At 42.8% G+C, this 26,270-nt stretch overlaps 1 protein-coding gene across 5 annotated transcripts in view; it reads left to right on the top strand.

Moving 5' to 3' along the window:
- The window catches only part of SNCAIP (synuclein alpha interacting protein), a 156,224-nt gene that overhangs the window by 113,867 nt on the left and 16,087 nt on the right, over window positions 1–26,270 (top strand). For all 5 annotated transcript variants that reach the window (XM_059175749.1, XM_059175751.1, XM_059175752.1 and 2 more), the window contains exons 4-8: window positions 2,833–3,701; window positions 5,346–5,525; window positions 10,914–11,027; window positions 19,153–19,278; window positions 22,593–22,762. In XM_059175749.1, the coding sequence (XP_059031732.1) occupies window positions 2,833–3,701; window positions 5,346–5,525; window positions 10,914–11,027; window positions 19,153–19,278; window positions 22,593–22,762 (1,459 nt within the window). The remainder of the gene's footprint in view (window positions 1–2,832; window positions 3,702–5,345; window positions 5,526–10,913; window positions 11,028–19,152; window positions 19,279–22,592; window positions 22,763–26,270) is intronic.

Here is a 26,270-nt window from a genome sequence, read left to right as displayed (position 1 = left end):
AGTAACGAATTGGAACATTCTCATCAGACCCTCTTGAACAATCAGTTTCATGTAACTGGGAATTTTTTGTTCCTGATCAACAGGACACAGACTAGAAAGTGTAGATTTCACTCTGAGCTTACAAAAGAATCAGGTTTGAAGAAAAGGAAGGACAACAAGCCTAACATTGATGCTCCTTCTTCAGTCTCTAGACCCATCTGTGGAAAGAAGTGTTTTCATAAGACTCAGACAGAATTCATTTCCATAGAGCATTCTTAATGGCTCCTGTCAGTACAAAACAGCTGGGAAACATATGGTATCCATTTCCCTGTATCACTTGGAAAAAATTTCACATGTAAATAAAGCCAACATAAAAGAGTAGCCCTTTGAACCCACGACCTTATACAATACCTAAATAGATTGGTACAATGCACTCGTTGTATTGGTCCACTAAATTATGTGACTTTAAAAATTGTTTATTACCTCCTGAGATGCACGTTTTCAAGAAGTTCCAAAGGAATCAAGGTAATTGGCAAAATATTAGCAAATACCATCCCTAATAATAAGTATGTATCTCTGAAATGTCAAGGAGTATATATGTGTATAAATACACACACACACACATAAACACACACACATATGTTGGCCACTGTATTTTAAGCATTTCAGAAAAACTGATGGATAAAATTAAAGGCATATTTATACATTATAAACTTTACATCCGCTATCTCTCTGCTGTTTGAAATAAGTAACCATGTGTTCTTGAAAGGAAGAGAGGAAAGCTTGGCAGAAATTTCTGGCAGACAATTTTTCATAGCTTCACATTTTTGGGGAAAAATAGACCTATAAAGGATAGGAAACCTTTTAAATTTATAATGGACCAACTGGAATTAGTTTTTGCCTTTGCATATTTACATTTCATAAATAACTTTAGAAAGCCCAGCTCTCATTGGTGATTATCACTCCTCTGAGTTTATTAACAGGACTTTTGTCCCCTGTGATATTAAGCTGTAAATCCCTCAGAATGATGCGCTTCGGGCATTTACAAGGAGATTTAATGCGTTGCACAAAGTGAGATTCAAATTCAAATACTAGCATTTGTTAATTTGCGCCAAGTACTATGTACAGCTTAGAACCAGAGCCAGCGAAAGGGAAGAGAAGCAGCAGCTCAGCAGCATCCAGATACCTTTCTTCCATTTTGGAGCATTCCTTGTTAATACCTGTTCCTTACTGGACAGAATCCAGGCCTCCCTCCACAGCTTATAGGATCCTCTTCATAGATTTTAATGGTCTTGGAACTAGACCATTTAGTGCAGACCCTCTGGAAAACCCCATGCCAAATTATGGTCTGTTTGGAGGTAAGACCCCATCCACCCACAGTTACATAGTATTCTGGCTCAGAATAGTTCCTTTCACCTCCTTAGCTTGCTTCCAGAACTTTCTCTGAATCCTTTTAGAACACTTCCCAATAGGAACAAGACTGACCAGTGATCTAAATTTGGGGAACTTTTAATAACTTTAACGCCACTTTCACCCCAGAACTGTGGTAGCCAGGGACTGTCCTAGAAGTTACAGGGCTGAATTCACCCCACCTCTCTCTTTCTTTTTTGGTTGTGTCCAGTAGCAAAGAATGGACACAAGACCATGCTTTGGGATTAAATACTTCCTACCTGTTGTTGTTCCAGAAAAAGGAGAACGAGATGGGAGGCCCCTAGTTGGAGGGCATGTGCTAAAACCTCCCCTCCACTGTAAAAGGGGGATGGTGTAAATGTAAGTGTAAGGGGAGGAGGCTATAAATCAGAGGTCTCCCAAGTTTTCAAGGGAGCTGGGTCAGTGGTCTAGTCAAGAGAGTGTCCCAGAGAGGAAGCAGAATCATCATGAGGGAGGAGACTATTGTTCCTGTGCCAGAAGGCACAGGGTTATCTTCCATTAGGCTAACCCAGAGAGATGGTGTTCTCTTTAACTTCCAGATGCATTGTTTCACACACACTCTGTGTCTACCAGACGCTCTCTCAAAGGCAAACCAGACCATCTTAATCGAAGCTTTGCAGATAAATGAGAAGAAAGAAAAATGCTCACTAACGTGCCCATCTCGGCCTCCCTTCTCTCCCTTTGCAGCTCCTTCTCCTCCTGGTTGTTCCCAGCTTTGCCAACATTGGAGGACACCCTTGAATCTCACAGCATGTTCTGTTGTGAAGTGTTAATACATGACGTTGCTGTGTCATTTTCCAGAGAGCACTGGGAAATGCCCCTGAATGGTGGTTCTCTGGGATAACCATCTGTGGAGGACAGTCATCCAATGGGTCACAGTTTCAGTTTGCCCAATATTAAGTAATTTACCCCTTTTCTATGTGGGACTTCTTAAACTTTAGGGATATACATATATGTATGTATGCATGTGTGTGTGAGTGTGTGTGTGTGTGTGTGTGTGTGCACACATCCCTTCTCTCCCCAAACTACTTTGGAAGTTCATTTAACACAGAGGATCCAACCTCTCATTTCTGTTTTCCAAGGTCATGAAGAGTATCCTAATCATTCCAAAGAGGTATACCCATCCAGGGAATGAGTCTAAAAATCTTGATTGGTTGGCTTGCTTGTTTGTTTCAGCAGTCTGCTTTTTCTATGATTAGTATTTTCATTAATTTTGAGCCAATAGGCCATAACTTTTATCACTCACTGTTTTCCAGAAGTCAGCATGAACTGTTTGGTTTACCGTACACGTTCTCTCAAGGTTGTCCCCTCAGGCAGGGGCTTTCTTTGAACGTAACGTGAGTGGACTATGCCTGCCTTCATGGCCAAGATACCTTTGGCATTTCAATGTAATACTCTCCTCTTGTATGTATTTCTAAACAGTTTCGAGCTCCGGCTGGAATTGCAGCGTGTCGGCCCTCATTACAAACACACAGAAACCCACGGGAATCGCCGACGTGTACAGTAAGTTCCGTCCCGTGAAGCGAGTTTCCCCGCTAAAGCACCAGCCAGAGACTCTGGAGAACAATGAAAGCGATGACCAGAAGAACCAGAAGGTGGAGTACCAGAAAGGGGGTGATTCCGACCCAGGTCCCCAAACCGAAGAGCTCAGCCCTGGAGATGGAGACAGCGGTCCCCAAAGTAAGAGCACCGAGCCCAGCACCTTGCTGGGGGAACTGGAGCACTATGACCTTGATATGGATGAGATTCTGGATGTGCCTTACATTAAATCCAGTCAACAGCTTGCCTCTTACACTAAGGTGACTCCAGAGAAGAGAATTTTGGGTTTGTGCACCACCATCAATGGCCTTTCTGGCAAAGCCTGCTCTCCTGGCAGTGCTGAGAGTTCTCCAGCCAACACGACCCCGTTCTGTGTTCTTTCACCTGTGAAAAGCCCTCAGCTGAGAAAAACGTCGTCCGTCGCCCGCGACCAGCAAAAGCTCTCTGCTGAAGAGTCTGAGAACTCAACTGCACTGGTGAAGTGTGGCTCCGCCTACGAGCCCGAGAACCAGAATAAGGACTTCCTCAACAAGACCTTTAATGATGCTCCGGGTCGAAAACGCGAGAAGGTAGTGCCAGACTGTCAGCTCAGGGCCTTCCATCTGCAGTCCGCAGCCACGGAGCCCAAACTAGAAGAGCCCATCGGGAGTGGGAACTGGACCAGCTCCCAGGGCCCAGAAGAAAGGAGTGAGCATCTGAAAAAAGCGAAAAGCATCTTGAACATTGTTAAGGAAGGACAGATCTCTCTCCTGGTAAGTGTGATCTAAGTCCATCTTCTGAAGACTGGTTTCATTGGCTTTGGTTTCATTGGTGAGCGTTTGTTCCTTTCTGGCTTCATCTTTACTCATAGCTTGAGTTAGGGGATGTGCCTTCTGAATTTTAAAATGCAAAGGTAGGAGATTAATACAGGGGGGAAACCAACGGCTGGAGAAGGAATGTTATTCCACTTTAACTGTGCATAAATCTGACAGGAATAGGACCCATTATCTAAACAAAAACAAAACAAAGTTCAGCCCTTGCTTTCACGTGAATCTTAATGTCCTTCTTTCCCGTGTTCGAACGGGTCCCCGTGCTGTCACTCAGTTACTTGTGGGGACGTCAGTTCCTTGCTGATGGTGGGCTTGCCACATAACATGGACAGAGCGTCTTCTGTTTTATCCTGATCATTATTCAGAAGACTTGGACCAGGAAGTTTGAAAGCATTTGCAGATAGAAGCTTCCCCTAGAGCTTAGTTGCCCTCTGACCTCCATGGAGTTTTTACTCAGTTCCAGTGCTGCGAGTCCAGGGATCCTGAAGAAGCTTTTCCAAAGACTCGAGTCACAGAGTTAATGTGATGTAAGAAAAGTCTGTTCTGCTCCGGCTCAGAGAAAGCTCAACTGAAATCACACCCCATCTGCCTGCATTGTTCTTTTCTGGCTTACAGACTTGGATCAAACAGTAGCAAGCCTGGGCTGATACTATGATGTTAATTAAAATCTCACTTGAGAAAATCATCACATCTTGGCAGTGTGATTCCACTTAGGGTAAAGCTGTGCAGAGATAAGTACCATGTGCCTGGTCTCTTGTCACAAATCCGACTGTTGTCATATGCTGATAGGCTTGAACACTTTCCCCCCCCAAAAAAGTAAGATTTTTTTTTTCTCCTGAAAATAGCTTTTTCCATTTCTCCTGGCTCTTCCTCTCTTTTTCTCTCTGGTTCATTCTTTTCTTCTGCCCATTCCACGTTTTCATGTTTCCCTGATGACAACACCTCTCGACTCTTCCAACAGTCCCTCTCAACCATGTCATACACAGAGAAGTAAGCTTCACTAGAGGCGAGAATACTAACGGCCAGGTATAGCCTCCAGGTGCCCCAGGAGTTTGTTTGGGGTTCAATTGTCTGGAAAGAAATCCCGTGGTAGCTCTAGTTGTGGCAGCTGTCAGATAGCTTGTGATCAAAGCCAGTTCTCCGTCATTTGAGGCAGACCAGATGGTGGAGAGAAGTAGTTCCTTCATTCAACAAACCTACAACAGAGGATACAACACAGTCTGGCTGTCAGCACTTAGCAGTCGAGTGGAGGAGACAGAGAGGGAACGTGCCAATTACCATAAATGTCATTGGAGTTGTTTAGAAAGCCATCTTGGCCCCTCTGTGAGCTCGCTGACCAAGCCCTGTCGCCATGTCTCCCATGAAGGTAAGTCCCTTGAGGACTTGGGTTCCAAAGGATAGGATAGCAAAAAAAGTGATGGAAAGTCATTAGCATTAATCGTAGGGAATTTTTGACTTCTCAGATCCCCAGGATGGCCACGAGACCTCCTGGAAACTCAGCTCTTGTTCCCAGTGTCCACAGCAAAACCCCCACAGCATCTCATTCTGATTCTTGACTCAAGTGGTCTAATCTTACCGTCCCAACAGCCACACCTCGCTGCCGACAACCTAGACAAAATTCACGACGAAAATGGCAATAATCTCTTACATGTGGCCGCGTCGCAGGGACACGCCGAGTGTCTGCAGCACCTCACCTCTTTGATGGGAGAAGACTGCCTCAGTGAGCGAAATGCAGAGAAGCTGACTCCAGCAGGCCTGGCCATCAAGGTGATGATGGGTTGGCGGTTGGGCCCGGCACAGCTAGAAGGTGGATTTCTGTTTTTTGAAAATTCCTAGTGAGTTTAGCTGAAGAGCTGAGTATGGAGAGAGAGTAGCGTTAGGTACCAGGCAAATGGCAAATGAGCATATACTACATTTAAGAGAATAATCATTTCCATTACTAACTCTTTGAGCTTTGGAAACTACATTCCAGTTTATGGTGCAACGAGGGTAAGCTTCACATCAGCTAATAGAGAGGAACGAAAATGATCTCTTGTGGTTCTCAGAGCTTTTGTTATTCATGACGACTGCGATTTAAATTTTAACCACACCTGGATTTGTCTGAGACTGTTTCATTTTTTCCTAATGTGAGTATAATGAGCAAGACAAATGAGGAAAAGTGTATTTTAAGGAATGGTAAGTCTCAAGAGTATTTCAGATAATAAAGCAGGGTTCTAACAGATCACGTCTGAAGTGTAAACGCCTTCGGTACAAAGAGTTGTTTAGAACGTCAGAGCCAAGTTCTGAGTGTCATGTCGACTGGGATAGAGTTAAAAAATTAGAAATTGGGAGTCAGGGAAACATGGTCTTTTATAGCTCACTGCAGTGAGTGCCTCTGTAAACCATAACACATCACTAGAAGGTTAGCTATTAAACTACCCTTTTTTTAAGATCTTTGGCCCCTAAGTGTAGAATTCAGTCCTATTTATGAAGAAGCCAGAAGTGAAGTTCCGGGAAATACAATACATCTGGTGCTTCTGCATATGTGCTCTGCTTTACATAATAGCCATGTCCTCTAAAAGAATCATTTTTAGAAATTTTGAAATTTACTAGGAGAACTCACTAGTTAAAGAAATGCACTTGCATATTCACTAAAGAACATGTTACATTTGAAATACAAGTGAGTGCTGTCCTACCCTTGCTATATCTTTTATGCAAATCTGAATTTTTGCATCTTTAATTTATTTACCATTCACTGCACTTTTTTTTATTTTTTAAAGCTTTTTTAATTTATTTGACAGAGATCACAAGTAGACAGAGAGGCAGGCAGAGAGAGAGGAAGGGAAGCAGGCTGTGCACTGAGCAAAGAGCCCGATGTGGGTCTCGATCCCAGGACGCTGGGATCATGACCTGAGCCAAAGGCAGAGGCTTAACCTACTGAGCCACCCAGGCACCCCTCACTCCACTTTTTTAAAAGATTTTATTTATTTATTTGAGAGAGAGAGAGAGCATAAGTGGAAGAAGATCAGGGAAGAGGGAGAAGCAAACTCCCCGATGAGCAGGGAACCCAAAGCAGGACTTGATCCCAGGACCCAGAGATCATGACCTGAGGTGAAGGCAGACACTTAACCAACTGAGCCACCCAGGTGCCCCACCATTCAGTGAAGTTTTATGTATGAAAAGTTTCTTTCTGCTTTATGTAATTGTATTCAATGATAACGTATTATTTCCAAGATAGTATAGAAAGTGGTGTATCTTTGATAAAATAAGAGATCGAAGACCCTGGTAGATACTGCTTTCCTTTAGTGAATGTCGCTATGTCGTATTAGATGCTGAACTGCAAGCAGCCATCATGAAGAAAGAGAAATGAGATGGGAAGTCAAGGTGCAGGATAGATGAGTTCAACAATGTGTACCATGTCCACCAGGTACTGTGTTAGGTGGTGACAATACAATATGAATGAGACTTAGTCCCTTTTCCTCAGAAGCTGATAGCCAGATAGATAGGGCAGGTAAGTTACTAGTAATTCAAGTGCATGATGGCAAATTTGGTTCTAGTCCGATATCAGAGTCCTGTGGGAAGACAGGGGTTGGATCTGGTCATCAATGGATGTGGGTCAGTGTTGAATAAAATATTCTTGCAATTTCAATAAATGTTGACATTTGCCTTGCTCTTTTAGTGTTTATAAAATACAGTACTCATGAGCTTTCCTAACTGTTGTTAGATTATGGAGTATATCATAGCTATACAGCTGGATGAAAAAGTTTTTTTCTTCATTTATATACCCTAGTGCTTGTCTTCATGGATTAAGAATTCTCAGAGTAGGACAGTATCTAAGAAACTCATGGTCATTAGGCCAATCCAGGCTATAAATTCCTTCTACACTACCGATACTGGTAATTCATTCTTAAACTCCTCCAGTCGACATACTGTTGTCATGTAACCAGCATGTAACCTTGAAATGCAGTGTTTTATTTTTCTGTTTTAATGAAGAACGCATATCAAACCCATGAGATTCAAAAGCTCTTATGGATTTGGGGTCTCAGATATTTCATGGACGATGATATGAGAAATGGAACTCTTCTTCTATTTCTTGATTTAATCTAGAATTTACAAAAGAATCAATACAAATGTTTCATAGTAAGTGCTATCCCCTTTGGGAATCTGACTTGACACAAATCCTGCTTCAGTCCATTCAGTGTCATTTGATAGACATCAGAGAAGTTGAGGGAGTTCTAAGAAGTCATCATTCTTGTGTTTTAGGAATTGTTTTGAACACCAGTGACCAACTGATGGTGTTTCACCTCATTAAGCATAGTTCTGAGAGCCCTGCTCTCACTAAAGACAACAAACTTGGTTCAAAAGAGCAGAAGTCGCTGAGATCATGTGACTAGACTGACAGAAAGCAGAGTCAGAGATAGGATATCAAATAAAAAGATTACCTGAGAAAAGGGGCTTTGAAGGCTTTAGAACACCTATCCCCTCCCCTTAAACTTCTTAAATGGAACATAATAAATTCTTACCAGTTAGATGCAGAATTTATTTAGAGTTTTCTGGGGAACCCAACACTAGATCCTGTGGTAGTTCAGGGCATGACTGAGTGCCCTTTGGGAACAGTTAAGCAAAATAACTGGAAAGAAAGATTTCTATATGGTGTGTTTCTAAAATGGGGCCAAAACAATTCATTGTTTTAGGAGCTAAGCAGACTTGTAATGAAATAACCTTAGTTTCCTTTTTACTTCTCATTCAGTCCTCTGATTAAGCTCAAAGATAACACAATGGTCTGGTGAGAAAATAGCTTCAAAGACATAACCTACTGTTTTCCTTTTTAACCCCCGTGAGTGACCCCAGTTTCAGAGACTTCAGCAGCAAAAATCTCCTGTTTGAATTTAATGATATATATATTTTTTTGTTTTCTTGATCTTTCTGTTTCTGGCAAGCAATGTTGTGTTCAAAACCATGGTAGCAATCTATTTCCTTCTGCCTTTATAGTAGCATATTATTATTTAATACATTTATTATTTAAACATTACCTTTTTGAATAACTAGAACTAACAGATACCTGACAGAACATTCTACCCAACAAAAACAGAATACATATTCTCCCCTAATACAGATGGAACATTCTCCAGAATAGACCATATGCTGGGCCACAGAACAGGTCTCAATAAATACGAAAGGAATGAAATCATACAAAGTATATCCTTTAACCATAATGAAATGCAATTAGGAATCAGTAACAGAAGGAAATTAGGAATACTCAGAAGTCTCTGGAATTCACACACACCAAAATAATCATTTATCAAAGAAGAAATTACAAAGGAAACTGGAAAATATTTGGAGATGAAAGAAAATGGAATATATTATCATTTAAGGATATAGCTAAAACAATGCTGAGAGAGAAATTTTATAGTCATAAATGCCAGTATTTAAAAAAAGAAAAGCAGGGATGCCTGGGTGGCTCAATGGGTTAAGTATCTGCCTCCAGCTCAGATCATGATCCCAGGATTCTGAGGTAGAGCCTCCCCCGACTCCCGCCCTGTCAGGCTCCCTGCTCAGCAAGGAGTCCGCTTTCCCCTCTCCTACTTCCTCTCCCCCCTACTTGTGTACTCTCTTCCTCACATATAAATAGATAACTCTTTTTTTAAAAAAGGAAAAAAGAAAGCTCTGAAGTGAATAGCTTAACCCTCTACCTTAAGAAACTTGAAAAAGAATAACAAACTATATTCAAAGCAAGCAGAAGAAAAGAAATTTAAAAATTCAAGCAGGCAAGGGAGCCAACCCATACAGACCAACCTCCCCTGGCAGCAAGGAGTGCAAAGGAGGGAGGAGATAGATCTGAGGCGGCACCTGGAAGCTATTCACCACCCATTTGATCTTGCTAGATTCCCCCAGTGGAAGAATAGTGTCTGCCTGTGAATGGTTGAGAGTTGACTGCTTGAAATTCCACTCTCCAAATAGGTATAGATGAAAAATGAGTAGATTACCTGCTATATCTTGTATCTAGAATAAGCTTCCCTGACTCCATGGCACAGTAGCTCTTTTCTTCTGGGCTAAGGTCCCACCGTGGGCAAACCAGGAAGGCAGCTGAATGTCTCGTGTGTGGTAGGGAGGATCTGGGAGAGTGTGCCACTAGTAAAAGGTAACAGTGTTGTGTGCTGAGTTATCTCATAGGTTTTGTCTCATCTGCTGCTCACAGTTACTTTATGAAGCAGTTAATACTATCCCTGCCATTTCACAGATGAGAAAACTGAGTGTCAGGGAGGGGAAGCAACTTATTTAAGGCCTTAAATTTAAGTAGTGAATTCAGGATTTAAATCCATTGTCCTAATGACTCGGTTATACATTTCACAGCTGCCTTCCTGGTTTGTACAATGTGGGATCTCAGCACAGGAGGAAAAAGCCAGTGTTGGCATAGAGTCACCAAAGATTTTTTTGAACATAGCATAGCATTTGAGCCAATATAATAAAGTTATTTTCTCTTTTTTGATTTTGGAGTCCTAACCTTTCAAATTATGAAAGGTAAAAACCTATTCTAAGAGCAAATGAATAAACAAATGTTGGTATATTCATACAAGGGAATACTTACCAGCAATTTAAAAAAAAAAAAAAAAAAAGAACAAACTTTTCATACAAGAAGAAGCTTGGATGAATCTCAGAGGCATGAATGCTGGGTGACAAAAGTGAGACACAGTAGACTATGTACTCTCTCCTGTTGTGATGGAAATCCTATCACTGGTTGCCTAGGGCAAAGACCAGAAGTGTCCTAAAGATTTTGGGAAAGGAGGGGAATGGAAATGTTCTCTATCTTGATTGGAGGAGCAGATTTAAGAGAATATATATTTGTCAAAATTCGTCAAAGAATATGCTTTAAAAGAGTGGAGTATATTTTATAGCATGCAAATTATGCCTCAATAAAGTCATTTTAAACTAGCTGATTAGAGTTATGAAGATGCATTTCAGTAAAAATTCCCCATCGGATTTTGAGCCAAAAGCACAGACCAGAGATAAAATAGAAAAGCACAGACCAGTTTGATAGACTGCAAATAAATGAAGCCAAATACGAGAACCCAAATTCACGTGGCAAATTTCCCTTGGCAAAGTTACCATCTATGAGGTATTTATCAAACTTCAGTGACCTTGAATTTCTTTCTTTCCTTCTTTTTTCCAATGTAGAATGGTCAGCTGGAGTGTGTCCGTTGGATGGTGAGTGAAACAGAAGCCATTGCAGAGCTGAGTTGTTCGAAGGATTTCCCAAGCCTTATTCATTATGCGGGTTGCTTTGGCCAGGTAGGAAGAATTTTTAATGATCAGGTTTATAAGCCATCATTTCCTTGTAATATTTTTCAATGAAAAACATGTTCTAAACAACCTAAATATTTCCCAATAATGTAATGGATAAATAACAAAGCTACATACCTATTATGGAATTTTATGGGAAAACATGGGGATACTAAACTGATACTAAACTGTCTGATACAAAACCATTCACATAATTTGGTACAAACTTCGAATTCTGGAGAGAGAGAAGAAGAGAAATAGGTAATAAGACTTGAAAAAACCAAAACCCCCCAAAAACTATGTCCCATCATATTTATCGTAGTTATTACTCGGGGTGGAATTAGAAATGGCTCTTGTCTTCTTTGTTGTATTTTTCAGGATTTTACAAGTTTCCTACAATAAATGCATTTAACTTTTTTTAATTTTTAATTTTTTAATTTTTTTATAAACATATAATATATTTTTATCCCCAGGGGTACAGGTCTGTGAATTGCCAGGTTTACACACTTCACAGCACTCACCAAAGCACATACCCTCCCCAATGTCCATAACCCCACCCCCTTCTCCCAACCCCCCTCCCCCCAGCAACCCTCAGTTTGTTTTGTGACATTAAGAGTCACTTATGGTTTGTCTCCCTCCCAATCCCTTCTTGTTTCATTTATTCTTCTCCTACCCCCTTAAGCCCCCATGTTGCATCACCACTTCCTCATACCAGGGAGATCATATGATAGTTGTCTTTTGTCAGCAGGGAAAATGGTAAAGTTTCTTTACCCAATAGTAAAAGGAAAATCTTCAGTAAGATGTTGATTAAGGAAGTCTCTCTCTATTGAACAAACACACTAACTAGATGAGTCTCAGTTACAACCAGTTCCTACACTAGGAAATCCCAGGGTGAGTAATAGAGGTACACAGATCACAGTCCAGGGTATGGAGTTAAAAAAAAAAAAAAAGAAAAAGTAAAAGTAACTTCCTTTGAGAAGGAAAAGTATAAATTATACATTTTTTTTAAGATTTTTATTTATTTATTTGATAGAGAGAGACCACAAGTAGGCAGAGAGGCAGGCAGAGAGAGAGGAAGGGAAGCAGGCTCCCTGCTGAGCAGAGAGCCCAACGCGGGGTTCCATCCCAGGACCCCGGGGATCATGACCTGAGCCGAAGGCAGAGGCCTAACCCACTGAGCCACCCAGGCGCCCCAATTATACATATTTTTTTAAGTTGGCACTACAAAATGCCAATCTCAGTCTAAAAAATAAATAAATAAATAAAGTCAGCACTGGATTAAAATAGATTTAATCATATTTGTTTGTGGCAAAGAAAATTGCTTCTCATGCATATAACCGTATCCCCTTTGGCTTCATAACCTTTCCCAGTGGCAGTAAATTGTGGTATTGTCAACAAGAGATTATACTTTTTCGAGCATGACAATCTCAAGTTCAAAAAATACCCTTGGAGAGTATTACTACAGTCTCTTCTTTAGTGGAGGTCCATGTTAGTTAGGTGATGGCTTATTCTCTGCCATGTAACTTCATATGTAAACATATATAACATGTATAATAATATACACATTAATATATAATATAAATATATGTACATTGATATGTATAATTATATGTATAATAATATTTATTAATATATAATATTTCCTGTATGGGCCAGGCACCAGGCCATTGGATTTTGTGTACATTATCTGACTTCTCCCTTAAAAAAACCCTGTTGGAGCCTACTGTTTTTACCTGTTCTCTAGATGAGAGTAAGAAAGAAATTGAAGTGACTTGCACATGTTCCAAGGCCTGGTAAGCAAAGATTACATCTCAGCTGAAGCCTGTCTTGTGCCCACCTGTGTCGGTAATTTGTATAGCCTGTTTACAGCGTCATCGATCTAGCCGAGGAAGGCTTTTTTTTTTTTTTTTTTTTTTTTTTTACAATTTTAGCTAACAACACACTGTGACACACAGCTCAATCGAAGAAGGGAGTATCTGGTACTAAATTTATGAGATGAAGAAAGAGGCATGAAGAACATTTAAAATTTGTCAAACTATTTTGAAAGAATCACTCCGTTTTTCTCTGTGTACTGTCCTCATGAGCCCCAGCCATGATTTTCTACCAACAACCATAACAGTTAATAAGCATTTGTGAGGGATGCCTTTTTTTTTTTTTTTTTTTTTTTTGCTTATACTGGCAAAGAGGAGACTAGAATTTTCGAATGACCAGAAGAATGTCATCACTGATAATTTTCATAAGTCATTTGCAGTCTAAATAACAGAACGTTCTTTATTCATGGACTGTCTGAATAATTACTTCATGTTCCTGAGTTCATTTTGTTTATCTAAAGCCTCACACGGAATTTTCGATACCAGTGGAAAGGCTACCTGCTCTTTTGGTAGAGCTCGCCAAAGAGGCAGGAGAGGATTACATTGCCTTTCTGAGACCCTAAGTATAAATAGTTGGGCCCCCCACCTTCTTTGTCTCAGGAAATGCTCCTTGATGCGTGCCAGTTTCTCTGGTCAGCTCTCACGGTGGGTTTCTCATAATTGTGAAGCTCTTGGGACAGAACCAGAGCAAGTGCCCTTTCTGGAACCTGTTGGGTGATGGCGTGGCTTGCTAGAAGGGACTTGAGGAAAAGCCGAAAGTGGGTGACCCAGTAGAAGAGCCATGTCAGACATTTGCCTCATGCAAGTTATCAGGCTCCAGGTCGTTATTTCAAGCTGATAAGAGTTGTGCGTGACCTCGAGGCCAGCAGCGAACAGCCCAGCCCAGCGGCGCCCTTAGGAGAGCAGTCCTACCCAAGTGGAAAGCGTAGAAGCCCTTCAGAGCCGTGAATTCTCTTCCGTCCGGCCATCCTGCGGCCACTGCAGGCACTTATGTAACAGATAACCTGTCGAGATGCTGAACTTGGAACCGGGACAAGGCTAATATTTTCACAAGGAAGACTGTTAGCGAATGGTTTTCTAATGGATTCAGCACATGCAAGTTTTTCCTCTGTCAGGCAGGCAGTCGAGTGTGTCCTGGTTTTGTTTCTTGAGTAAATACCTCTGGAAAGGATAGTGCCGAGCAAAATTCCTCTCTCGGTTTACTTTCTTTGCCCTCTGCCCCTCATATGGATTCTTAAAGAGCAGGCTCTCGTTGACTCCCAATTTGTGTCCTCTTTCTTATAAAAATTACCTTAAACACTCCAGTACCACGGGGCAGCCAGCAGTTTTTAGTGGTCTCCTGGAGCGATGGATCTTCGGGTGATACGAATTGATTTTCCTCATCGTGACACGTCAAGTCTCAGAGGGTGCAATTACTTCATGGCCTCAGTGTCCAAAGCAGAGCTCGCCACAGGGAGCGCCAAGGCGAGAGCTGTGGGGGGCAATCGGGGGAAAAAGCAGGGATGTCCGCCAGTCGGCCCGCTTTGCTGTCCCTTGAGAGAGACGTTGCTGGCGAAACAATGGGAACAGAAGTGTCTCAAGTCAGAGTCACTAGCCGTGTGACTGGGGCTGTTTGCTTTCAACACGAAAGTTCCAGTGGGCTGGTCCCCACTTCCTGCAAGGCTGTCTCCTCAGCTGCTCGAGGGGGGAATGGGGGCGCTTCGGCCAGTTCCACGCTGGACATTGGTTCAGTGGGCTCTGTTATTATTTGCAGTGTCAAACCTGGGGATCGTTGTGCTCCTGAGTCTGCCCTGTGACTTTTGATATGGAGAACCTGCTACAGAAACAACTCCGTGGTAGCATTTGGCATATACCGACAACACCTTTGCCTACACTGTGTGCATTGTCCCATTTTAAATGTTTGCTCTAATACAGATCCAAAAAAAAAAAGAGAGAAAGAGAGGTGGGGGGAGAGGTTGGACACTTTCTGAATAAAGAAGAGTGTTAGCAGTTCCTACAAATAGTCATGAACAGTGATAGGCAGGCTAGCAAGAGGGTTATTTCCACAGGCCATGTGTTACTGTTTTTTCACGATTCAAAAGGATAATATTTTGTTAACTTCACTATTTCACCGTCATGGGGGGGAAACAAATAAACAATTCAGACAGTGCTGTGATTGCAGATGAAAGCAAAATAGAAAAATCTTTGATTAGCCTGGGCATCCATCTGCTCTTCAAGGACAGCTCTTTGAAACAGCTTAAGTGGCCCTGAGCTCCGCGAACCCACCAACTGATGGGCTGTTAACCGTGCTTCCTGGGACCCTTTGGGTGCAGAATGAGTGTGTCTGTCATGGAATCAGGGGTCACAGGTCAGTGAGCAACAGGTTGTGGACATTCACATTCAGTAGATAGCAAGTGGAGACATGGAGAACAGGAGCTCTGTGTCTGGGTTCAAATCCTAACCCTACCACTTATTAGCTCAGTGGCCTTGGAGACATTTATTTTTATTTTTATTTTTTTTAATTTTTTATTTTTTATGAACATATATTTTTATCCCCAGGGGTACAGGTCTGTGAATCGCCAGGTTTACACACTTCACAGCACTCACCAAAGCACATACCCTCTATTTTTATATTTTTTTTAAAGAAGAAAAGCTCTTTCTGCACCTCACTTTCCTCATCTCTAACATGGAGATAAAAGAACCTTCTTCACTGGGCAGCTCCGGGGACTAAGTGGAAAAAAACCACATGAAACATTGCCCTTACTGGCACGTAGTAGATATAAATATTGGTTCTTAGGATTATTGGATGTCTCCCAATTTCCCATTTTTATTGATATCAGGATTGTTGAATTTACTTACTTCACCATAAGTAAAGCGTAAGGGAAATTTGGCAAAAAATATTTAGGCCTTAACCAATTTAAGAAATACTTTGATATACTTTTTTTTCTTCATATTTTACTATCTCTGGAGTCTACCTTTATCTTATAATAAAGGACATCATGAAATTATGGCTGGCCACTTTTCTATACTTTGCCATCTAAAAAACCAGACCGAATCATATCATTGATGGTGTATTGGATTTTATGATATACGATTGCAGAAAAAGCTGCCTCCTTTAGGACTTAACGGTTGTAACGAAAACTGTAGAGACTATTGATGCCAGTAATAAACCTCGGGCCCCCTTTTCTGTTACGTTTTTATTAGACTTTATCCAGAAAATCTCATTTTCCTATATTAATTGTCTCATTAAACAAACTGCAATGCCTTTAAGAACACACAAAATAACACCAATAAAGCAGGTTCCCCAAAGAGCAGAATATCCCCCGGAGAGGAAACCAGGACATGAGGGAAGTTTATAGTCAAGAGAGGAACACTGAAGGTATCAGTAAGTGTATGGGTCGATGGGTAGAATGGTAAGCTAGAGAGGCATTCTGTTAAACAGAGCTAACACAGAAGGGCTTCTCCCGCCACGTGACTGCATCAGATGTTCTCTGAAAGCAACACGTAAGGGAAGATGAAAGTCAGGAATTACATTGTCCACTGAGCATCTTCCTGATGTACACGCGTGCGTGCACATACAAGCCCAGGAAGAGAGTGCTGGATGTCTAAGGAGAGAGGTAGACCTCACTGCATATATATAATATATATATATATATATATATATTACATATATGCATTCATAAGGCCCTTCCTAGTTGGAGAAGATAGTTCTGTTTGTTCTCCTTTCTAGGTAGTTCTCAAATAAGTCGCTGTCTGAATTATAGGACCGTCGATTTCTGCTGGCACATTCTCCAGAATCAGAGCAGAAAGCCTCATTTATCTGAGAGTGGATGCTACGTATGCTCTTACCAGAACCCAGGAATTCTAGATCTTTGGTTTCTGTGAGGTTTATCAGTGAACAGGCTGACTACTTCTCTTATTAAATTGCCCGCTACGGAACGCAAAACTGATTATGAGGGGCTCAGCAAAGATGTGCCTGTATGGAACAGTAGAATAACAGTTCTTCCTTTATATAAGTGTCGCATAATGAGTTGGGTAAGATCCTTAATTACCAGAAGAGCTTTTCATGCCTTCAGAAGAAAAGAAGGCAGGTTATTGAGCAATCCGGACTGAACCTGACTTGGAGGACTGTCGCAAGCCAAAGCAGCTCTTGGCCTCACACAGACCTTGGCCTGTTTGCCCAGATTTTCAAGCCCCTGCAAAGTCCAGGTCTCTAGATTCTTCTCCATATGTTGACAAAGAGAAAATTCCTAGTCTTACAAAATGTAGTATTCTATTTCCTACAACCTTGTGACTAGAAGTCAACACACTGTGAATAATAGTAAAGGTCATTTTCTTTTCAGGTGAAACAGCCTTATTCACTATGATATGAATTGAGTCTGAAAAAGGTAAAAATATGCCTGCAAGCAGTTACATATGGAATATTTCTAGCTAGGACATCAGAGAACACATACTTGTCTTCTTTGGCTTTCTGATTTGTAAAACAAGGGTGTTTGAATTGGATAATTCCCTCAAGTCTCCCCTACTCTGCAATTTTAGGATTCCATGATTAATATCAGAGAGCAAGCCAAGTCACCACAGGCTTGAGAACGACCCACTGAGATGGCAGGGCTGTCCTTGTCACCCGTTGGGTCACGGCAACCCACCCTCTTGCTGTTTCCAGATCTTCTCCATTGGCTTCAAACCAATAGGTTGTGTTTTTCATCCAAAGAAACATCCACTCACCCAGATCTTTTAAGGAGTTAAGATCCCATGGTAGAATCATCTGGTTCCAAGTCAAAGTCATACCATTTTCCCCTTCCCAATTAGGAAACCAAAAGAAAGTTGTCTGCCTTGAACATAGGATACATCACCACCCACTCTGGTCCAAATATCAGCCCCAACTTTCCCAGGTTTGCCTCCGAAGAAGAGGACAAGCACATCAGCATACCCTGATCCAGAGTCCCAGTCCCAGGCCTCCAGGCTTTGCCCCACCTCATTCTTCAGGGACTTTGAGGGTTTCATGTTCTGCAGGGTCTGCTTTTGCACTCACCCTGTGTTCCCTGGGTGCCTTCTTGGTAGGTAATAGGCATTGACTGCATGTTACCCTTCTTGTTCTTTGGGGGGTCTTACTCCCTCCTCACTCCCCTTGAAAGAGTGTGGTGCGAATGTTCGTTCTGTCCCTGATGTTGCCAACGCCTCCTTTGTAAACAGTGCCTGGCTCCCCCCACAAAGGGCGAACCATGAAAGGAGTTGGCTGTTTTTATCCAACATTCCTTAAGCAGATTAGTTGGCATGTTCAGAAGGTGAAGGCAAATCTAATCCAGAAAAGTATAAAAGTTCATGACCAGTCCAAGCAAGTAACTGGAAAAAAAGAAAAAAACCTTTACAAGGCAAAGGAGAGGTTCAAGGCTATTTCAAACACACGATCATCTTTTTAAATGTCAAATTCCACTCACTGAACTTCATGCTGTTGTTTTTACCACTCTCGTGTTTTTTTAACATTATACTTAATTCATCTATTTTAAAACAGTGAAATCCCATCCCCCTGCTTTCTCCTGAGGCCAAACATAACATGAAAATACCACAAAATACACAGTGGGTAGAACGCAAACGGATTTTGACAACACGCTGAGCACACTATGTCTTTGCTCTTGAAAGGTTGCGTTCAGATCATCGGATGCCCTCCATTTGGCAGGGAATAAGGGAACACTTTACCTTTCAAACCCCACCGACATCTAGTCAGAGAAGTCAGGAGGGTCCAGGTTTTCTCTTGGTGGGGTTATCTCATAGTCACTTAAGCTCTGTCAGCCTATTGACTGCAGGAGGTCTAGGATCACCAAGGCATGGTTGAAGCATCATCAACTTCAAAGGAGAAGCTGGTTCTCTTATGCCTGAAGTTTTATAATAATATTCCTGGACCCTAAAGACAGGACAACAAAGGAGCAAAAATTGCCTTGGCCTTGAAAGACTTAGATTCCCGCTTTCCACCTGTCTAGCTGTGTCACTTGGAACAAGTACTCAAATGTTCTACAAACCAACTGTACATCTAAAGAATAACTAAGTAAACCAAGACCAGTTCTGACAGAACTTCCCACTCTTAAAATTCTCTGGGCTTTCCTCCTTCATGGACTTTGAGTCAGAGAGATGCATGGATTTTCAGTTCAGGAGGAATGGTATTTTCTGCTATTAAGATAAACCTGGTTCTATGCAAGCTTCCTACGTCAGAGTTTTGTTTTCCTCTGAGTTTATTTCAGACTTGCTGCATGATAGTCCATTAATTGCCACTGTCTTTGTGTTTGCAGGAAAAAATTCTTCTTTGGCTTCTTCAGTTTATGCAAGAACAGGGCATCTCCCTGGATGAAGTGGACCAAGATGGTAACAGCGCCGTCCACGTAGCCTCCCAGCATGGCTTCCTTGGGTGCATCCAGGTACATGGGCCAGTTGCTTTGAGGAGACAAATGAGTTTATCAAGTCATGAAACTAAAACACAGAAATATTGTTTACTGGAAGACATGTGTGGATTAAGTCAGCTTTTTCTGTTGTAGTAGATCATAAGGAATTACACTGATAGGTTCATTTTTCCAGAAACTCACAGAAACATCAACCTAAAGAGCCCTATGGGTTTCCTGTTGAGTGTTGCAGTATGTCAAAAGAGATCAGAGATGGAGGGCTGTGATTTCCCCCTTTCTGTGGGGTAGGGTGGAGCTTCTCGAATGCCTTCAGAAAGCCCCAGAACTAAAAACAGGGAGGCCTCAGATATTACCATTGCTCCCCTCATTCCATGGGCAGGCTAGGCAGGGTGGCCAGCCTCTCCACCCAACAGCCTCAGGTGGCCTCCCCCTTTATGCCTACTTGCCTCACAGGTGTTACCATAGTCTGTGTGTGCAAGAGGGTAGGGACGGGGAGCCACGGAAGGGTGGAGGAGGTTCAGCCCCTGCCTGCCAGGGGCTGCTTTGGTGCACGAAGCCGAGCCAAATCCAGTGCCGCCATCGTAATAGCATGTGCCTGAAAGCCCATTGAGGGTCCTCAGGAGTTTGAGGCACATGTGACTATAAAAACCAGGTAGATCCCTTGACTTCAAAAAATGTTAAGGCCCTAAGTGACAGAGCAAAGAGGGAAGGTGACCAACGAGAAGGAGGGGGAGCAAGAGGAGTGTGACCGTGTGAGGGAAGGAAAGGCTATATACATCAGAAATGAAGTTTGTTTAGATTTGGCCTGGAATTTGATTTATCTCATGGAGTTCATGCAGTTCAGAATAAGCTATGTGTATACAGCAACTCTAAGAAAACAGCATCTCTTGTTGCCTTACTATATGGTATTTCTTTTATTGCAACGCAGCGTGCTGATTTAACAGGGGTTTACTGATATCCTACTATGTGCAAAGTAGATTGTATCCAAAAAAGAAAATCGGGCAGTGAGAACCGGTTGCTTAGAAAGGTAGAAGAGACTGGAGAGGATCTGGAAAAGCTGCAGGCATGGAAGGCAAGAGACTAATAAAAGCAAAAAGCAGAGGTAATAGCAGAACGCTCCCTAGAGCGTCTGCCCTTTGGAGAACGAAGTTGATAGGAAATATTCCACGTTTCTGGAAATTTCCCCACTAATGCTGGCAACGTGTGCATCTTTTCATTTAAGGCACGATGTTGTAAAAGCAGTGATGAGAACTCAGGGCCGAGAGAAAAGAGAAATTTAAATTGTTACCAGGATCTACAAAAGATGAAAGAAGTAGCGTGACTTTTTGTGGAGGAAAAATAATTGAACATAACCGAAAACTTCAATTTTTTTCCATTTAACAAAACACTCTAATATTTAATAGTCTTAAACTCTTTTTTTTTTTTTAATCAGCTAATAAGTGACTGAAAGCCAAAGAAAACCAGCTGATAGCACTAATTCTGTTTGAGATTTCGGTTATTTTCCTTTTATATGCGAAGAGAGGCTGTCTGTGCTTTTGGGCCATTCATCTCTCCACTTAACACAAATGATGTTTTTGGCAGTCGATACGGTGCCTGTGGAAACTTGGATGATCTTGGAAGCGGGTCTATCCGCTGGGTGTGAGATTTTTAAAAAAAGGACAGACACGGAGAGACTGAGGGCAGAACAGGAGGCGACCAAGGGCCCTTTTGAGGGGAGGCAGAGACCGAGTCTAGGAAACTCTGGGAGGAAGATGGCAGAGGCCAGAGTCAAGGGAGTGAGTGTTGACAGAGACATTCTGGGGAGGCCCTGGGAGCTCTGGGCTGAAGTGATCTGCAGTGCCACTCCCATAAGGAGTAACTTGGACTTTCATGGTGAGTGGCTATAAACCAGAAGGAGATGAAGCCCCTTGTGACTTCTGAGTTTGAGCAAAATCTAGGAATTTAAAAATCTCAAGGGTTAATTTTGGGAGCAACAGTACCTTTTACTAATATAAACCCAGAGGTCGGTCTCATCTTGATAGTGTCAAAGGATTTGTTAGATTGTGGTAGCTGATTAATAATATAACAGCTTTTTGTGGCATCTCATGTCACCACAGTATAACTAGAAAAGAATTTTGATTTTTTTTTTTAATTAATGATGTCAGCCATGGTCCATTAAGTCTCTCTTCTTTTAACGATGCCTTGGCCAGATTCCATAGCTTTCTGCTTACTTGTGACTTAACATTTATTCTAAACCAGTTTAAAATCTCGGTGTTACTTCGGAATCAAAGTGTTCTCCTCTCCAACCCAGATTAGACTCAGGGTTCAAAGGACACAGCCTGAGGACGGAGGCATGACTGGCTTTGTACACCTCACCTGAGCCCCGTTTCCCTTCCCTCTGCTGGGCACAGTGTTGGAGATGAGGAGGGTGGGGAGAAAAGTTACCTGCCTCTTTGCTTACCTGGCAAAGGTCATGGCACGGTCTGTGAAAGCTGTCATGGCTTCTCTGGCTCACTGTGGTGGGCCACTAATGTCCTCTGTGGCAGGCTTCTGTGCTGACTCTCTGCTGGTGTGATAATGGGTGAGGTCTTTAGGGAGCTCTCTGGAGCCTCCCCTCTGATACCTGACCTGGGAACTCTCACCCTGGCTTCACATCCTCCTCCTCCCACACAGTCCCCTCCACCTGTCACCCCCACTACTCTTGCTGCTGGAGAACCCTCTCCTTCCGTAGTTGGGTGATAGCAAGCTCACCCCAAGCCCCCTTCTACGATGTCTCCTCAATTCCTGGGTCATATCCTTGCCAGACATACGGTGGGAGTGCAGGCTCCTCCCCCCACAGCCCCTACAGGTCATTTCTCTAAAGTTCCTTTTTTATTACTGGCGGGGTGGGCTCAGCGACAGACTGCATAAGCTTTCCGAGCAAATAGGAACAGGTAAACAAAATCCATCCCACTGTCTTCTCACAGCTGTCCCCAACTTTATGGGCCCACCTACTGAAAGGGACAAATCAGCCCACCTAGCCACTGCCTGCTGGGGAGACAGCCCTCTCAGGACAGCAGCCGGCTCTGCCCCTCACAGCCAGCTCCCCCCAGGCTGGGTGCCATTGGTAGGACGGGGTCTGTTGCATGTGTGTGGGCTCTGAGGCAGGTATCTGATACCAACTCCTACAAGCTCCCCAGAGGCTTTCTTCTGTATGTGGTGATACCATTTGCCCCCTTCCACACCCTGCCATGGGTTCTGGTAACTGGTATTGGACTGGCTGGAAATGTTCCACTCACCTTTCTCTTCCCATCCGTACAAAAGGTTGCTGGGGAGGTCTCATAACAATCCCATGCCTCTGCATGTTCCCACAGACATTGGTTGAATATGGAGCAAATGTCACCATGCAGAACCACGCAGGGGAAAAGCCGTCCCAGAGTGCCGAGCGCCATGGGCACACGCTGTGCTCCCGATACCTGGTGGTGGTGGAGACCTGCATGTCGCTGGCGTCTCAGGTGGTGAAGCTAACCAAACAGCTGAAGGAGTAAGTGGCCCATCCTTTCCCTGTGAACTGAGTGGGCTGGTCCTCACCGGGCTAAGGTTTGAATTTGAGCCTGCTGCCCTGGTGAGCTGCCCTCATGCCAGTTGTCTAGAGAATCCCTAGCCTTCAGCCTGTCTTGTCTTCCTCTTTCATCCCAAGTCCTGCCAGGCAGCATCCATGCAATGGGAATAGGCTGGTCCCCCAAGAAGAAAGTGCTGAGCACACACTGTGAGTGGGGAGTGAGACGGCTCTGCCCCTCACAGCCAGCTCCTCCCAGGCTGGCTGCAATTAGTAGGTCTGTTGCATGTGTGTGGACTCTGAGTTGAATGAGACAGTCTCTCTCCATGTGCACAGCTCATGGCCCCATGACTTAAGCACACACATGAATCCTCCCCAAACTTCTGTCCTTTACATTCTAGGAAATCATAAGAAGCCTGAGAGAAAGGGGGGGAGGGAAGGCATGGGCCAGTTTCCCAGGTTTTCTAATGAAAAATGTATATTGGGGGAAATCATCCAACAACCATCACCAGTAAATTCATGATTCATGAGTCCTCGGGATGTAAAATAGCATTTGGTCAGCGTGATGTTCTGTCTTGGTCTCGACGGAGTCCATTCTGTTCTTGATGAGATTATCAAACTGGTAGCCGTTGCCTACAGAGAGGTCAGGGAGCATTTCTGGGAGGTTGTTATGATACGCCTGACAACAGGGGGACAGAGGAGAAGCCATCAGGCAGGTCACTAGGAGTCCAAAGAATCAAGGAGCTGACACCTTCTGGGAGCTCTAAGGTCAGCCCTTGGCAAACATACCAGCCAAAGTACAGTTGCCATGATGAGGAGGGATTCACCAGCGATGCCAGTCGGTATTCCAAGTCATGTAGACAGATTATGAGAATACACCCCAAAAATTAGACTTTAGAGGCAAAATAGTGAGTGTTTTAAATTATTTTAAAATATATTCTTTATTGGGCACCTGGGTGGCTCAGTCAGTTAAGTGTCTGCCTTCAGCTCAGGTCATGATCCCAGGAGTCCGCTTCTCCCTCTACCCCTCTCCCCTGCTCATGATCTCTCTCATGCTCTCTCTCTCTCTCTCGAGTAAATAAACAGAATCTTTAAAAATTTAAAAATAAAAGTAAAAATACTCTTTTTCCTCTTGAAAAGAGACCTGTGATGGTGGGGGGCCTTCTCTGATCATGCAGCAGTATGACAAGTCCCTACACCCTCCGGCTCTTCTCTAAGCTGGGACAAACCTTCCTCTGTCTACTTCCGTCCTCTTGCCCCAGAGGCCAAGTCTCTGTCCCCACCCCGACCCTTCCCCTACTAGAATATGCACTTTAATGAGCTGGTTAGGATTTTACTAGATACAAATAAGGTTTAAAAATTAAAAATTAATTAAATATTAAATATTAAATAAAACACAAAACTCCCCCTGGGGCAGGTGCATTAAATGAGCTCCAAGGACTTAGAGCAACTGAAGGGCAGATACAAACTCACAACTCAGTAAGTTGCCTTTCCATAGCAATCATACTCGTACATATATTTTTACGTGCATGTGTAAGTAGTTCTAAGGTTAAGTTCCTAGAACGCGAATTGCTAAAACACAGGGCATGTGTATTTAAACTGTGCATAGATATTGCCTAATACCCTTCCAGAAATGTTGTAGAAACATCCCTCCCCACCGGGAAGTGTATGGACATATCCATTCAGAGGAACTTTAAAACAGTCCAATAGAATGGTTTTGTTTCTTTTCCCCTAAGATTCATACTCAGAGGAAAGATCTCAAAACATTCTCCTCAGCCCTGTATCATGGAATCTGTGAGCTGTTCATGAGCTATAACTCTTTACTGGTGAACTCTTCAAGGTCAGGGTCTTGGCTGTCCTCTCTGTTGATGGGCCCAGAATAAAATGCACATGTACACTAATAGATAACAGCTCTTCCGTTGTCTCCGAGGCTGAATGCTGCAGACAGTTACGGTTAGGCCAGTGACAAGATAAAATATGAGAGGTTAGGCTGCAGACCCCGGTCTTTTACTTACTGTATGCCTCAGTGAGATGGGCAGAACTAGAAGTTAACAGTGAAGTCCACTGAGTATGGCCACCATAGCCTGTGCTTTTTAGGCTCCAGGGCTCCCCCACCCCCATCAGCGCCAAAAAGTGCAGGAGGAGGGATGAGAACCATGAGTTTTTCCAGTCCAAAATTCTGAGTTGGAGACGGTCCGGAGTGCCTTTTCCTACCAGAATATCTTTACTAACTCTTTGCAGTGAATAAATGTAATTGCTATTTAAAAAGTGACAACCTTCAGCTCTGTTAGAAATCCTGATGTACAAGCCTAGATATTACAGGTTGAATTATGCCATCCCCCCTGACCCTGAAAAAATAGAGTAGAGTCCTAATCCCTCGTACCTCAGAATATCCGCTTATTTGGAGATGGGGTCTTTACAGAAGGAGTCAAGTTAAAATGAGGTCATGAGGGTGTGCCCAAATCCAGTATCACTGGCATTGTCATGCAAAGGGGAAATTTAGGGATGCATGGGGGTGCTGTATCACTGAAGCATCTGCCTTTGACTCAAATCATGATCTCAGGGTTCTAGGATTGAGCCCCATGTCAGGCTCTCCGCTCAGCGGCAAGTCTGCTTGTCCCTCTCCCTCTCACTCTGTGATCTCTCTCACTCTCTCTCAAATCAATCAATCAATCAATCAATCAATCTTTGAAAAAAAGGGGGAGGAATTTAGCTATGGAGGCAGACACACACAGGGAGAACATCATGTGAGCATGAGGTCAGTTGTCAGAGTGATGAATCTACAAGCCAAAGATCTCCAGCAAACCATCAGAAACAAGAAGAGAATCAGGGAACAGCCTCCATCTCAGCCCTCAGAGGACACCAGCACTGCCAAACCCTTGGACTCAGATTTGCAGCCTCTAGAACTGTGAGACAATAGATTTCTGCCATTTTAACTTCCCAGCTGTTGTGGCTTGGTTCACAATGGTCCCAGCATAGCATATGTCCATATATGTTCTCATGTTTCATAAACTTTTATATATTAATATTTCACATGATTATGTATTTAAAACTGGGCAGTCCTTGCTGAGGGCTTCTTTAGAATCTAGAGAGTAGAGTCCTCTTTTTTTTTTTTTTTCCCATTCATACCTGGAATTTCAACCATCAGTCAACCCAATCACCCCCAAATAGTTTTCTTAACTATACCATAATTCACTTTGACACCTAACAAATCCTCTAAGAGTAGACCGTAATCTTGCTCCGTCCACTTTAGCCCCTTGCTATTGTTCTTAAAAAACTTGACTTGCAATACCAGCTTGCAAAGTGGGGAAAGTAGAATGTTCTTAGGTACTTTTGTTTTTTTTTCTTTCTTTAGACTAAGGGTTAACCAACTGTAGACTACGGGCCAAATCCAGCCCACTGTCTGTTTTTGTAAGTAAAGTTTTATTGGAACCCAGCCACATACACATTCATTTACTTACTATGTAGTGTTGATCTCATGCTAGAAAAGCAG

This window comes from Mustela lutreola, chromosome 5, assembly GCF_030435805.1.
Source record: "Mustela lutreola isolate mMusLut2 chromosome 5, mMusLut2.pri, whole genome shotgun sequence".
In the NCBI taxonomy this organism is placed as follows: Eukaryota; Metazoa; Chordata; class Mammalia; order Carnivora; family Mustelidae; genus Mustela; species Mustela lutreola.
This window is presented reverse-complemented; position numbering and strand designations above follow the sequence as displayed.